The sequence below is a fragment of the Salvelinus namaycush genome, chromosome 6, assembly GCF_016432855.1.
Source record: "Salvelinus namaycush isolate Seneca chromosome 6, SaNama_1.0, whole genome shotgun sequence".
Classification (NCBI taxonomy): Eukaryota; Metazoa; Chordata; class Actinopteri; order Salmoniformes; family Salmonidae; genus Salvelinus; species Salvelinus namaycush.
In genome coordinates this window covers 47000594-47016121 of record NC_052312.1, presented here as the reverse complement: position 1 = coordinate 47016121, position 15528 = coordinate 47000594, and the positions used below count along the sequence as shown (strand labels likewise).

Genomic DNA, 15528 nt, shown 5'->3' with positions numbered 1-15528 from the left:
CAGCTTGCCACACGTTCGCTGGCTGTCCTGATCTCTGCAACATGGATAGATGGAAATCGCAACACAATGCTATAAATTAAGAAACATATCTTATACTGTATGATCACGTGTGTGAGACTTCTTGATGGTGGTTGTAGGAGGTTAATGTTGTCATCTCCTTTTTTCCTCTAACTGAGGTTTGATGAGGCGCTAGACTGCCATCTGGTGGCAAGATGTATGTGAACCACCCCATCAGATATAACTCCATACCACAATCTTGAAGGTGTAAGGCTAAAGTCATTTCTAGAATAGTTCAGATTAAAGCAGGGGAATAAGAAAGTGTTTCTTACGTTTATGATCATATATAATTTTACAAACAAATTGCAGGCAAAATACAAAAGTAAACACCCCAAACAACAAGAATCTCAGTGCAACTCCAAGTTCATGTCCTAATACTTCCCCCCAAAATGAAGACAGAACATTAGAAAGTGGAGAGAAAAACAATCAATCTCAAGTAAATGAAAGGCCTCCTGTATACTACTTCATTTAAAGTAAAGACATTCATTTTTGTCAACACAACCTGTAGTGATATAAAACCCAAACTACCTTGATCTGACAACCTGTAAAAACTAGCAATGGGCACAGTTATTCGAACAGACATTAGTATTCGAATACTTGCGAGAGTAGGAATACAAATAAATCACAGGCCTATTTTAACAATGACAAGCCTTCATCTTAATTGAATAAAATTATCTATGGGACATTTCTACACTCATGATATTTGGAATTCTTAATTTAATAAAACAACGTCACAAATGTGAATATAGTTTAAAAAATACATACGTATTAGCCTACACAGGTTTTCACTTAGCTTGCTGTTGTTGACACTAGTCAGAGGCTCCATGTGTAGCAACGTGAAGTGGGAGATCTCTAATCAATCAAATAAAAGTTGAATTAAAAAGACAGAATTAAGTAAACTAAATGAGGAGTAGGCAACAATGAACAACCTTCAGTATAGGCTGTTTAATCTGAACAGGGTTGTTGTAGATCAGGACAGGCAGCGCCTCAACTAGCTAGCTAACATTTGGCTGTCTTAGCTTGCATCTTTACATTGATTTGATGCAGTAAAGACATGCACTGCCATATTGGATGATAGATAGACACTTGTAAATGCCATAGGTTAACTAGCACGAGTCAGTGGCTACTTTTTCTCTATCCGGATATCCGAAACAATGTCATGATATTATTTCTAATGCCCATCCCTACTTTAGAACACATTCTAGAGTTTAGAATGGATCTCTGTGACTTTAGAACACATTCTAGTGTTTAGAATGGATCTCTGTGACTTTAGAACACATTCTAGAGTTTAGAATGGATCTCTGTGATTTTAGAACACATTCTAGCATTTAGAATGTATTTCTGTGGATGCGGTCCTGTTCCATCTGAGACTTGGCCTTCTTCTTGAGCAGCAGGATGTGTTCAGAAAACTCCCTCACAGCCCCCAGGCCTGCAGCACTGTGGCAGGAGTATTTAGCAGCGTTGATCGCCACCACTGGAGCGTCCCGGGGTACTGCACTCAGCCCAGCCAGGTTCAGACAGTCAACATCTGGTGCATCATTACCTGTAGGAGGGAGAGATGGAGGGATGAAATGGAGGGATAAGATTAGTACATTTTTCTAAAGTGTCCATAAGGTGGTTCTTGAAGTATTCTTAGGATGATTAATTAGTATGATGCTAAAACATAACAAAAACATGCAAAAATATGACATGATTTAAGATGATCATAATTATTATATTTATTTTGATATAGTTTCCGATTTTGGCCTTCATAGAATCATAGAATCTGAATTACAGAAATCAACAAAATTATTTCATACGTTTTGATTGACATGAACACACAAGTATTACTCAAAACAGAAGGTTAAGAACCTTAGATTCCACTACATTTCAAACTGTACTATAAAACTAACTAGTAGTAGTAGTAAATTGTTAATTGAAAAGAACAGTGAGTTTACCCATATAGGCGACCTCCTTCCAGTCCAGATCCTTGTCGTCCATCATGGCTTTGACTTCACACTGGATGTCCTTGCCCAGCTGTCTGACCTCGCAGCCTGTCCTCTGGGATAGATTGTCAGCCAGGGCCTTGGTCAGAAGGTCCTCACTGGACGAGATCAGGATCACCTGGAGGAAAGACAATAAAATACATTTTTCATACTGAGACAAACTGAACTGTTCTGGGATGGCCTGGTTACGCATCCACCATAGTTTCTGGAACCGTGTTGGAAAGGACAGTGGGAGAAGAAAATAGCCTAGCCAGCACAGCACGGTTCGGGTCAATAATGTGTTTAAGGATGTCATTTGAGATGTGTTCTTAGAGGGTATGATGAAACTCAAACTAATAAAGTCACATGATGGAGTAAATAGTATCCTATGTGTGTGTTTAATGGGCGGTGGTTTCAGTGATAAACTATGGCCTAAATCTAGGAGCAGGAGCAGCCAGTGTGAAACATCCTGTTCTGTTAAGAGCTTAGCAAAGCAAACCTAACTGGTTTTACCTAACTTCATATATCTTTAATACGGCCACAAAGCCAAACAAGGGACACCGGGTAGCCTAGCGAGTTACAGCGTTGGGCCAGTAACCGAACCCCCGAGATTACTAGGTGAAAAATCTGCCAATGTGCCCTTGACCAAGGCACTTAACCCTAATTGCTCATGTAAGTTGCTCTGGCTAAGACCGGGCAGCTAAATGACTCAAATATAAAATGATAGGATTGTTTTTTGTTTATTTTATAGTAGCTTAATGCTGCTTCAAGTTGAACATGTTATGAGAGGTTAAATGTCACTGCCCAGAAAGAATGGTGTGTCAGCTATGACAAGACACCTGGAGTTAGATTCTCTTTTGGTTATTTAACAGCAGTAGGTGGAGTGGATTTACAGTGCCTTCAGAAAGCATTCAGACCCTTCCCTTTTTCCACATTTTGTTATGGTACAGCCTTATTCTAAAATTGATTAAATAAAACATTTTTCCTCAATCTACACACAATACCCCATAATAACAAAGCGAAAAGTTTTTTGACATGTTTGCAAGTTTATTACAAATAAACAGATACCTTATTTATGTAAGTATTCAGACTGTGTACTATGAGACTCAAACTTGAGCTCTTCGAGATGTTTCTACAACTTGAGGTGACCAGGAACCCGATGGTCACACTGACAATGATCCAGAGTTGCACTGTGGAGATGGTCGTCCTTCTGGAAGGTTCTCCCATCTCTGCAGCACTCCACCAATCAGGCCTTTAGAGTGGCCAGACGGAAGCCCCTCTTCAGTAAAAGAAACATGACAGCCCACTTGGGAGTTTGCCAAAAAGCACCTAAAGGACTCTCAGACCATGAGAAACAAGATTCTCTGGTCTGATAAAACCAAGATTGAACTCTTTGGCCTGAATGCCAAGCGTCATATCTGAAGGAAACCTGGCACCATCCCTACGGTGAAGCATGGTGGTAGCAGTATCATGCCATGGGGGATGTTTCTCAGTGACAGGAAGACTAGTCAGGATCGAGAGAAAAATGAACGGAGAAAAGTACAGAGATCCTTGATGAAAACCTGCTCCGGAGCGCTCAGGAACTCAGACTGGGGCAAAGGTTCACTTTCCAACAGGACAACGGCCCTAAGCACACAGCCAAGACTCTGAATGTCCTTGAGTGGCCCAGCCACAGCCCAGACTTGAACCCGATCTAACATCTCTGGAGAGACCTGAAAATAGCTGTGCAGCAACGCTCCCCATCTAACCTGACAGAGCTTGAGAGGATCTGAAGAGAAGAACGGGAGCGCTTTAGCGTCATACCCAAAAAGACTTGAGGCTGTAATCGCAGCCAAAGGTGCTTCAACAAAGCACTGAGTACAGGGTCTAAATACTTATGTAAATGTAATATGTTTTTCATTTTTTATACATTTGCTAAAAATTCTAAAAACCTGTTTTTGCGTTGTCATTATGGGGTATTGTGTTTAGATTGAAGGGGGAAAAACGATTTAATCAATTTTAGAAAAAGTCTGTTACGTAACAAAATGTGGAAAAATACTTTCTGAATGCACTGTGCATGACTAGGCTGCTCAACCAGTATCATACATGACTATGCTGCTCAACCAGTATCATACATGACTAGGCTGCTCAACCAGTATCATACATGACTAGGCTGCTCAACCAGTATCATACATGACTATGCTGCTCAACCAGTATCATACATGACTAGGCTGCTCAACCAGTATCATACATGACTAGGCTGCTCAACCAGTATCATACATGACTAGGCTGCTCAACCAGTATCATACATGACTAGGCTGCTCAACCAGTATCATACATGACTAGGCTGCTCAACCAGTATCATACATGACTAGGCTGCTCAACCGGTATCATACATGACTAGGCTGCTCAACCAGTATCATACATGACTAAGCTAGGGACTACCACCTCTGTCTTACCCTTAGAACTGTCGGTTTTCCAAAATATATGCATTTTAAAGTTGTCATTTTTTATTGTGTTCATGATTTTCTTGTGCATAGTGCATTTATGTTAATTGTGTCAAACATTTCAGCATCAGTTGCCATGGATACTTTGTAATTTCGAATTTGTGAAATAAACCATTCAAATGTTCTGTATTGTACATCCACCCCCTCTCGATGCAGTGTGTGTCAGTGTGTGTGTGTTCTATATGTTCTATATGTACAGTATCTGTACCTCCACCCCCTCTCTCTGCAGCATGCGGATACCCATAGTATCTCTGGTGTTGACTGAGACCATCTCCTCTCCAGAGACAGAGATGAGGACGCGGCCGTCAGTCAGACAGCCGGAGACGTTACACAGCAGCAGACGCACCACCTCAGGCTTGTCCAGACCAAAGTAACCAAACCTGGAGAGGAACAACACACACAGGGAAATACACCTCAGGCTTGTCCAGACCAAAGTAACCAAACCTGGAGAGGAACAACACACACAGAGAAATACACCTCAGGCTTGTCCAGGCCAAAGTAACCAAACCTGGAGAGGAACAACACACACAGGGAAATACACCTCAGGCTTGTCCAGACCAAAGTAACCAAACCTGGAGAGGAACAACACACACAGGGAAATACACCTCAGGCTTGTCCAGACCAAAGTAACCAAACCTGGAGAGGAACAACACACACAGGGAAATACATTTGGACAACCACTCCTCTGTGTTACAGCATTGTTCATTGTGTTGCTTTACCACAAAATCTAATTATATTTCAAGTGCATTCAAATAGCATTCAAATAAACACTTTCAGAGAGAGAGAGAGACAGAAACAGAGACAGACAGAGAGAGAGAGAGAGATGGTTCAGAGTGAATGACTTGAACAGAGAGTGAACTTGAAATTCTAGGTCAGAGATTTCAGACTACCTCAGTACTCTCTGTTCTGCCACGGGCCAGTCGATATCCACATCAATATCCACACTGTACTCTGGCAGCATCTCATAGTAAGCCCACCTCCCCCCCTGAGAAAGACAACAACACAAAGGGCATTTCTATTAGCATTCAAAACACCAGTTAACAATAGAATATCTAGTAGTATCACAGATCAGTCCATCTCTCAGTGTGTATGTTGTTTCTAGTCAGGCTCACATCCACTGAATGAACACTTTATTGATCCCAGTAAGGAAATATGCTTTGTCACCACCAGCAGCAGAGATAAACATCTGGGCCTGTATCTAGGATCAGATCCTCCCTGTACATATCCTCTTAGTCATTGTGATCGTGTTAGAAGTGGATATTTGTTCATATCATAGTTACTACTGCATACAGAGTGATATTGTTGGGGAATGTTACTAATAAACTAATGAAGAGGAATTTCTCTTTCACACACACACATATCCAAGAGGATTAAGGTTGGATAGACTAGACACACACACACACACACACACACACACACTACAGGCTCTCCTAGGCTGAACACGCAAAAATGAATTGAGTAACTATTGACTGTGACCTGACCAACTAATAACCAAGCTGATGAGGCCTTAAGAACTGATCCTTGTTAAAACTTTAAAAACAGCAGAATACTGAAAACACTTAGTGGCAAAAGCAACATGTATGCTGAGACAGAAGAGCTAACTGGCTGGAATGGGCAGACTGCAATATAAACGTGACGAACAATGACTGAAATGCAATTCGCTCAGAGAATGTATCCCTTTACACATACTTCCAGAGCCTACAGACGGGTGTTGAAGATCATTTAGAATACTGTTCCTCATCAAGCAGCTGCAAACTAGTCTTGGTCTTATTCCACAAACCCCATGGTTTACCCTGCCTATTATCAGACCACTGTTTCTATAATACATTTTCTAGATATGATTCATCTTCTCCTGTATGTACAAACGTCACTTATATGTTGCATACAGCCTACCCACAGTGTATATTAACCAATCAAGTAGCAGTCTTGTGTGACAATTAAAGGAGGAACTCTCCTGTGGTCCTCTGCAGCTCAGTTGGTAGAGCATGGCGCTTGTAGCTAAATGGCATATTTTATTATATTAAATCAACAGGTTTATAATTCTCTCATTATCATCCCTGTGTGTATTGTCCTGCGTACATCATGGTATTAAAGAAGTTGAAGTGAAGTTCAGATGGTCTCCTCACTATTCTTTCAATCGAACAGGGAAAACTGATCCTAGACCAGCACTCCTTCCTGAGACGCTTTGTGACTATGGGTCCCTCTAGGGGCATGGTGAAAGTTACCTGCAAAACACCTTCCTGTATAAGGGCTCTGGTGGAGACATAGAAAGATCCGTTTTCACACAGCTCTCCATCCCAGTCCTGTCTCCGGGGCCTGTTGGATGGATCCAGGTTGAGAGGCTGGGTGGCTGCACTACCTGAACAGGAGAGAGAACACATAATCATTATGAGTTGATAGGAAATAGTCTGGTTTCTAGTTATAACCTGGTCAGGAGAAAAACTCACTTGTTTAATCACACCCTCATCTCTCTATTGTGATACAGTCACGTGGTCAGGAAAAACTCCTGACCCTACTTCAAATCAAATTTTATTGATCACATACACATGGTGAGCAGATGTTAATGTGAGTGTAACGAAATGCTTGTGCTTCTAGTTCCGACCGTGCAGTAATATCTAACAAGTACTCTAACAATTCCACAACAACTACCTAATACACACAACTCTAGAGGGATGGAATTATAAAGTAGCCTCTGGAGTTTTCCCACAGAGATTAAGCCTAATCCTCGACTACAAATCATTTTCTATGGAGATTCTCCATTGATCTTGCTTTTTAATCCAGCATTAGGGTTAATCTGTATCCGGGAAACTGTGCCTAAGTGTAAAGTCCTAAACATAACACACGTCTGTCCCGTACCTCCTTTCTTCACCTCCTGCCAGCGGAAGTGGTGTCGTCGGACCACGGAGAAGACGGACGTGAAGCCCTGCTTGGTGATCATCTCCAGGGCCTCCTTCAGGTGGAAGGGGTGCAGGCAGGGAGACGTGGCCTGGATGTGACAGATCACATCCACCTCTGGAGGAGGACAACACACAGCAGACTATGAGATACCAGAAGAGTATGAGAAACAGTATGAGATATGAATAATCTTGTATATGCTGCCACTGTTGTCAATTGAAGCTATGGAGTGGGTCCCACTTTATTGGGCTAATCCCTAATGTTGCCTCATAGATCACAATGAATAAGACTACATGGACGGGGGGGGACCTGATCCTAGATCAGCATTCCTACTCTGAGATGCTTGCTACATACCGTTCCAGAGCCTTAGTCAAGCTAGTGGCTAAACAAGTTCTGCATATATTACATTAACAGCTGACATCTATAACAAAGCGCTGCCAAACAGTCATTACAAAGATAGTGAAGCGTCACAGAGGGTGTGGTTCTGTCACAATAAAATATAACCAACATTGACATTGTTGCCACAGAGAATCCTCCTCACGCCTCCTCCCTCCTTGTCTCCTTCTCACAGCACACATGAGGAATCAAGGAAATAAACTTGACATTCACCCCCTACCTGGGTTTAATCGGGCGAATTCCTGGATGGTGTCGAGAGAGCTGGAGGAGTCTTTGGACACCTCTGGGCTCCTGCGGTGAACCTGAGCTCCCCATGCCTTGGCTACCTTCTCAATGTCATCATGGTCAGTTGATACCCACACACTGGGAGAAAGAAGGGGAGAAGTTTATTCATCAGGCTTTGTAACATGTAGACTACATTAGTGCAATCCAGTCTTGTGTGGCCAAGCCCAAACCAGGGGGTTCATTCAGAGACTGTACACTAACTTTCAAATAACAATATTATCCATGCACCCAAAACAAGAATGTCAACATGCTTAATAACATTTAAATATACTAGTTTAGTATAGAATACTACAGTACTTACAATAGAATTCTGTAATAAACTGTAGTACTTAGTAGAGAATGTTGTAGTATACTGTAGAATAGTAAATACTACAGTAGTATCTGCAAAAAACACCAGTAAATGCTACAGTAATGTCCCCAAAAACACTACTCTTTTGAAAATACTAGTAAATACTACAGTAATTTGCATATACCCTGCCCATTCTCCTCCACCATATCCCCATTTTTGCCACCCATAAGTGAGAAACCGACATGCCAAGTATAGCCCATGTATTGTGTTCCCTACAGTTAGAAAAGAGTAAAGTGCTGAACTATCTGTTCACATCCCAGTCCTAGCTACCTACAGGTTATGGAACATTAGCTCTTTTAGTATTTCTCTAGTTAGGAGAGAAAGCCTCCACTTCTATGTCAAAGACATAAAAACAAAAACACTATAGTAAATACTACAGTCCGCGAAAACACGACATGAATTACTATATTAGTATATACTCGTTATTTTACTACAATATGTATACTATAGTTAACTGTAAATAATACACTATACTACAGTGAATAATACAGTAAAGTCCGCAAAAACACTACAGTGAATACTATGGTATTAATATCATAGTATACTAGTATTTTTAAATGTGGGTTGTAATGTAGCTAGCCTACCAAGCTTCTATCAAAGCAACTCCATATATAGTAGTTCGATTGAAAGACTTTTGACTATTAGATTGTACTGAATTACCTGTCAAACTGTTTGGAGTCCACTGCAGCTCTCAGAACCCATCCAATGAGCGGGACACCGGCTAGCATTTTTATATTCTTCAGGGGGATCCCCTTACTGCCTCCCCTCGCCAGGATCAGGGCTGCGATGTGTCTCTTCTCACCGCTGTCTTTAATAACCTTTGCTTTTCTGTCTCTCACATCTTCGATGCCCGATCGCTTACGTTTTCTTTCAGCGGCCATTGTAAAGGGTCACTCAGTAGCCCAGTGGGAGGTTAAGAAGACGTGGCGGTATCACTGTAACTTAGCTAACGTTAGCTAACTAACTAGTAACGTTAGCAGTAGCTGTATGTCTAGTAGTCGGCTGATGAATCTAGCTAGCTACTTATTGTGTTCTAACTCACTGTAGCTAGCTATGTATTTAGGTTACAATATATACTACTGGCTACACTGTGTGAAGGACGGCCTATTAATCCTACAAATATTACATTTATAAACAGAAAAAGTGGCGTATTATATGATATTTCATTGTGGCTACGAAATCAGAAAGAACGTCACCATAGAATTGTACCGTAATGATTGAGGCCAACGCGTAAAACACTATGCTGGCTATATATTATCGAAACGACGATACCCGAGGTGCAAAATGGTAGAAGCATGTCCAATGTCTATCTTCTCAATCACAGAACTCCCGGTTTCAATATTGCACAAAATAATGCAAATGTACTTACTCATCAGACAGAAATTCAATTGCGCTAGCCAACCAAACAGTAGTACTTACGGTAAAGTATTTAGTATTTCCAGCTGGCTCTGATAACGGGAAATAACAGGGTACAACAAATATTTTTTTTATAAACGTAGGCTACTTTATAATTCCATCCCTTTAGATTTGTGTGTATTAGGTAGTTGTTGTGTAATTGTTAGATATAACCAAGCTAGAATATGGTCTTCTGTTTCCAATGGGAGCAAATTACTCAAAGAACAAACAAGGTTCTAGCATTTATTTGCATATTTCTGCTAGAAAACGACAACTCTGTGCAGTGCGCGTGTGCAATAACTCAATTCGGCCTTGCACTCCTAAACAACAGCATTTTTTAGAAACTTTGGCAAATGGTAAATAAAGTCTACAAAACGCAGTACACTCTGTTACTGATTCTAGTTTTGAAAACATAAACACGTATGGCGATAAGATGATACCGGGAGCTCTGAGTCATGCATCGAAATCGTTAAGCAGTGTGCTGATTTTGTATCGCTTTATCGGAAACACGTTATTAATGACCTCCGAAGATGTGTTTTGTCGAATAACCACCTGATTGGTTTGGTATTCGTTTCGGTAGAATAGGAAAAGGCTTATTTTGACCAGCAGGTGCCACTTGTGTACACTTTGTTGATCAAAGCCTCGTGTAATGAACCTATTTTCGACACAATTGTATGGAAATGCTCAATGCATTTGTTTTCCCATCACTAGCTTAATCGATTAGTAAATGTGCAGAATTTCGGCAAAAATCCATCTCGCTCCATCTTCTCCCACTGCCGGGCACTGGGCTTCCTCTCATCACCATATTTGGTAGTGAGTGGAAACGTCAAACGGATGCTTCACATTACATTTTATACATCCGGTGAAATATCTGGCTCATTATTCTACAGTGTTTTAATATACTACTGTAGAATACATTAAAAATACTTTAAAATACTACTTAAGTAGTTTTTGGGGGTCTGTACTTTAATATTTATATTTTTGACTACTTTTACTTTACGACATTCCATAAGACGATATTGTACTTTTTACTCCATACATATTCCTTGACACCCAGAAGTAGTCGTTACATTTTGAACGCTTAGCAGGACAGGAAAATTGTCAAAATCACGAGCTTATCAAGAGAACCTCCCTGGTCATCCCTACTGCTCTGATCTGGCGGACCCCCTAAACACACATGCTTCATTTGTAAAATATGTCTGAGCGTTGGGAGTGCACCTGGCTTTCCGTAAATAAAAAAAATGGCGCTATCTGGTTAACTTAATATAAGTCATTTTAAATGATTTGTACTTTTACTTTTGATACTTAAGTATATTTTAGCAATTATATATATATATTTTTTTAAACCAAATACTTCTACTCAAGTTGTATTTTACTGGGTGACTTTCACTTTTACTTTAGTCATTTTCTATTGGGGTATCTTTACTTACACTCAAGTATGACAATTAGGTGCTTTTCTTTTTCCTGCTTTCCCTCAGTAGTAGCAACATAAAACCAACTACCGGTAAACAGCAACAACAACAAAAAACAGACAATATGATCAATGGGAAATCATACCAGTTCCAAAGTCGGAGAAAGAGTTCGATAACTTACAAACTGTCTACAAACTCGCACGCCCACTAGATACAAATCACTCTGATGTATGTAGCATAACTTTGAAGCTAGACCTAGACGCTGCATGTAATTCAAACGTTCAATTCGTATTTTCATGGAAGAGCAGAGATAACACAAATCTCATATTACAAATACACACTTATTAGTACATCTGCAAATGACGGCACATTCAATGAACTCCAGACAGAGATGACCGCTACTGCAACATAGTACAACTCCTTAACTCTTTACTTTCAACAGGGAAATCAGTCTCCTTAGAGACCGTCAAAAATTGCCAATGCCGACTATATTTCAAGTCGTCACGGCGGGGTATTGGGTAAAGTTTTCAACTAGCAATAATCGCGCCTCGGATAGACCTCATAGGCTACGATACTGCCACTGCGCAAAGCTGAATCATGTCTTGAAAAAGGCACGGTAGCTATCACAGAAGATACAATTCACGGAAACGGTTTAAAATAACGTCGCGGTACAGTGTGGAGCTAATTTGTGTGCAATAGTAATGTATTATGTTTGAAATGTGTTCAAAACGTTTCGATAACCCGAGGTGTGCATAGTTTGTATTTTAAAAATAAAATGGAGCTACGTTATACCGCAATGCATGCTGGGATGTGAAACATACCATTGTCATGGGTTCGTGCTTTTCAGATCCTTAGGACGTCCCTGCCCCATTGAAGTTGAAATTTAAACGGGTTACGGTAAGCGTATGGGGTTAATGTTAGGGTCAGACGTTTAAGGTAGGGACGTCTAAAGGATTGCGGATAGAACTGACCAATTGTTATGTAAATGTAGGATTGCATTGATCTGATCTGCCGGCAGTATCCCGTCGGCACGGATCCTAACAAGATGTGGAAATGTTTAGAACAGTCGAAGACAATTGTACAATGGCAAAATATCAGAGATCAGTACGATGGCAATATTCCAACTTTTGAATATTTGCAGTCAGAGATGGGGCTATTATTCCATAGGAATATTTTACATTTCTACACAGCCTTACTACACATACCAATATCTGGACCGGGGAGCTGTATGGACCAGGGAGATGTTTCACTTTGCACCACCAGATGGAGGCATTTGCCTTGAATGTTCATTAGGTAGTAGGCCCACTGTAGTAAAATCTGCCAGTTCAACCGTCCATCCATGTCTGATGTCGGGAGATGACGTGGTACCTGGCCACTAGGGGCAACAGTGAGCACTGTTACGTTCACGTAGGTTTCGGTTTTGCTAGGGCGTTGTGGACAGGGATGGCAGATGAGCTTCAGCATCTTTCTCTGATTCCAAAGGCTGCAAATAGTTTTTTGATATTTTTGTTTTAAGCCTATTCCAAACCTTAACCATTCGGAGTTCATGCCTTAAAAATTTGGAGTTAATGCCTTAACTTAACCTTAAACACTTTGAAATGTGACATTTGGAACAACTTAGAAATGTGAAGTTGTAGAAACATGGACGTCTAATTCTGACAGTGAGACTGTGAGCTGGTTGAGAGAAATAACTACAGTCTAATATAGTTGGCATTCGGTCGTAAAGACACAAGGACACTGTTGAATATGAAGATAATTCATTAAGAACCAAGTAAAGTGTAGTACTAGGCTACCAAGGGTTTTCTCTGCCTATTATTTTGTTGAGATAACTTGGGAAGAGTCTTCAGGGTCCCATCTTTACTAGTTAGCTAGCTAGGCTACCTTAAACCTCAAATTGGCAAACAAACCTAGCTAGCTAGCTATTTAGCAGCATAGGTAAGAAAACATGTTAGTTAATAAGGATCAATGCATTAAATTAATGTATAAAATCTAAAAAGGTAAATAGAAAACACTTAAACTGTAGTTGCAAGTAGGGCTGGGCGATATGACGATATATATTGTGCGACGATAGAAAAACGTCTATCGTTTCATATTATGCTGTTTATTTCGTTGCGTCGCAAATCACACTCTTTACGCCAATATTTTGTCAATTGGACAACGCTTTGCAAAATTTGCAACACAAACAAACATGGAGGAGAATGAACGTGACACGGAGCTTGTACCTAAAAGAGGGGCTACTTCGGTCACATGGACGTGGTTTGGTTATGAAAAGTCTGACACGGACCAGAAAACCATGCCGCAGGCCGGTCCCGACAACAGGCTCAAACACCACTAACCTCTCTTACCACCTACACAAGAATCATGTGAAACCATACGGAGAGAATCTACGGATGAGACCCAAAAAAGTACAGTCTAGTGCTCAAAACAAACCCCCGACTCAGACGTTGCAAGAGGCTTTTGTCCGCGGCACACCATATGGCAAAGAATCACGAAGATGGAAGGAGGTAACAGCTGCCGTTACAACTTACATCTGCAAAGACATGGCCCCAATTTACACGGTCGAGAAACTGCATTTTATTAATGGTAATTTAAATGCACAGAGATACCGTGGTGAGATCCTGAGAGCACATTGTCATACTATTTATCCGCCGCCATCACCTCATGTTTCATTATGATAATGCACGGCCCCATGTCGCATGGATCTGTACACAATTCCTGGAAGCTGAAAATGTCCCAGTTCTTCCAAGGCCTGCATACTCACCAGACATGTCACATATTGAGCATGTTTGGGATGCTCTGGGTCGATGTGTACGACAGCGCACACATCGATTACAGTTCCAGCCAATATCAAGCAACATCCCACAGGCCACAATCAACAGCCTGATCAACTCTATGCGAAGGAGATGTGTTGCGCTGCATGAGTAAATAGTGGTCACACCAGATACTGACTGATCCACATCCCTACTTTTTTTTGTAAGGTATCTGTGACCAACAGATGCATATCTGTATTCCCAGTCATGAAATCCATAGATTAGGGCCCAATGAATTTATTTCAATTGACTGATTTCCTTAGATGAACTGTAACTCAGTAAAATCTTTGCTATTGTTGCATTTATATTTTTGTTCAGTGTACATAGTGCATCTTTAAAATAAAGTAATTCCGATGAACACATTACACATTATTCTTGCAGCCCTCAGGTGTAGACTATATTGCCTTAGGCCTTGCCTGGAAACCAGAAAGTAGCGTTTGAATCGGGAAAGTTTCCTCTGCATCTCACATTTCTGCCCGACCCAGAATTCAATGTCGGGTTTCCAGGCAAGTGTAGGAAAGGCCAAAGATTTTCTCTAGGCTTCGGCCTACTTCATTTTGGCGCGCACTCTGCTAGTCGCTGTCTGGCTAGCTAACACTAGCTAGCTGATGTTACGAAAATGAATAAAGCATTGTTAAATATTTTAATTTTTTGCGCAATACGCACCTGGAATCGGCTGAGGCTTCTCAATTCACGTTTTCAATTATGATATATTGCAGGTTTTATATGTATACGCTAACCAAACATATTTAGCATGCATCACTCCAAACTCTGCAAAGTCAAGTGTTGTTGTAGAATGTCCCCCGTAGACATTAAAGAAAGCGAGATATCCCAATCCCTAATTATTTCTGCTCCGCCATCTTTGTCTCCACCCACAACAAGCAAAGAGTACTGTACATCAGTTTCTAAACCTGTCTGCAACAAGTCAGAACTTTGTCGCACGTGCTCGACCGATTGTGTTTCCACTAGTTACCACAGTCAATATTGGCTATATCGTAAAAATTCCTTAAAGCAAAAAATGTGCTTAATTTAATGAACCTAATTTAAGGCAAGGCATAAGGTAAGTTATAAAATCAGCATTTAAGAAGCGAAATTGTAGAAAGGCGGGGTTTATGACTTTATGGCTGTGGTAACAACGACCGCTCGATTGATAATGCGATGACGCAACCAAAAAACAGCTACACGTATCTTTTTTTTAAATTTTATAACCAGTGATCCAAATTATTCTTTGATTAACTTGATTGTCAATTTTTTTTTAAATATTTCATCAAGAGACCAATTGCTTGTGAACAGAATAAATGTATACAGATTTCCCACACTTTGATTTCTAAATGCTATTGAATCATCACAGTGAAAATACACATTTGTCCAACAATTTAGATGCAATTTGAGGGGAAAATGTTCCAATCGAACCCAAAACAATCAGTTTTATAGGGGATCTATTTACTGTGACAGTTTCCAGAAACAGTACAATGTTCA

General features: G+C 40.6%; 1 protein-coding gene and 1 non-coding gene across 2 annotated transcripts; both read right to left on the bottom strand.

Annotated features, from left to right (window-relative positions):
• Window positions 1-309: 309 nt before the first annotated feature.
• On the bottom strand, window positions 310-9817 carry LOC120050104 (N-acylneuraminate cytidylyltransferase-like). Its single transcript, XM_038996745.1, has 9 exons — window positions 9093-9817; window positions 8019-8161; window positions 7364-7519; window positions 6733-6866; window positions 5398-5492; window positions 4716-4887; window positions 1995-2160; window positions 1386-1600; window positions 310-1345 (listed from the first exon to the last, which is right to left on the bottom strand). Exons 1-8 carry the CDS (start codon window positions 9311-9313, stop codon window positions 1386-1388), a joined length of 1302 nt encoding a protein of 433 aa, XP_038852673.1. The 5' UTR covers window positions 9314-9817; the 3' UTR covers window positions 310-1345.
• Window positions 9818-11690: 1873 nt separating this feature from the next.
• On the bottom strand, window positions 11691-11831 carry LOC120050161. Its single transcript, XR_005477166.1, has one exon. It is a non-coding gene; the product is annotated as a U4 spliceosomal RNA (small nuclear RNA).
• Between the last annotated feature and the right edge of the window lie 3697 nt (window positions 11832-15528).

Bases quoted from the DNA above. Each gene is read 5' to 3' on its own strand.
- LOC120050104 (XM_038996745.1), bottom strand. From the start codon at position 9,313: ATGGCCGCTGAAAGAAAACGTAAGCGATCGGGCATCGAAGATGTGAGA. The intron at 5,493-6,732 runs GTAACTTTCACC...TGTCTTTCTCAG, and splicing joins TACAGGAAGGTGTTTTGCAG to GGGGGGAGGTGGGCTTACTA. The intron at 1,601-1,994 runs GTAAACTCACTG...TCCCTCCTACAG, and splicing joins GAAGGAGGTCGCCTATATGG to GTAATGATGCACCAGATGTT.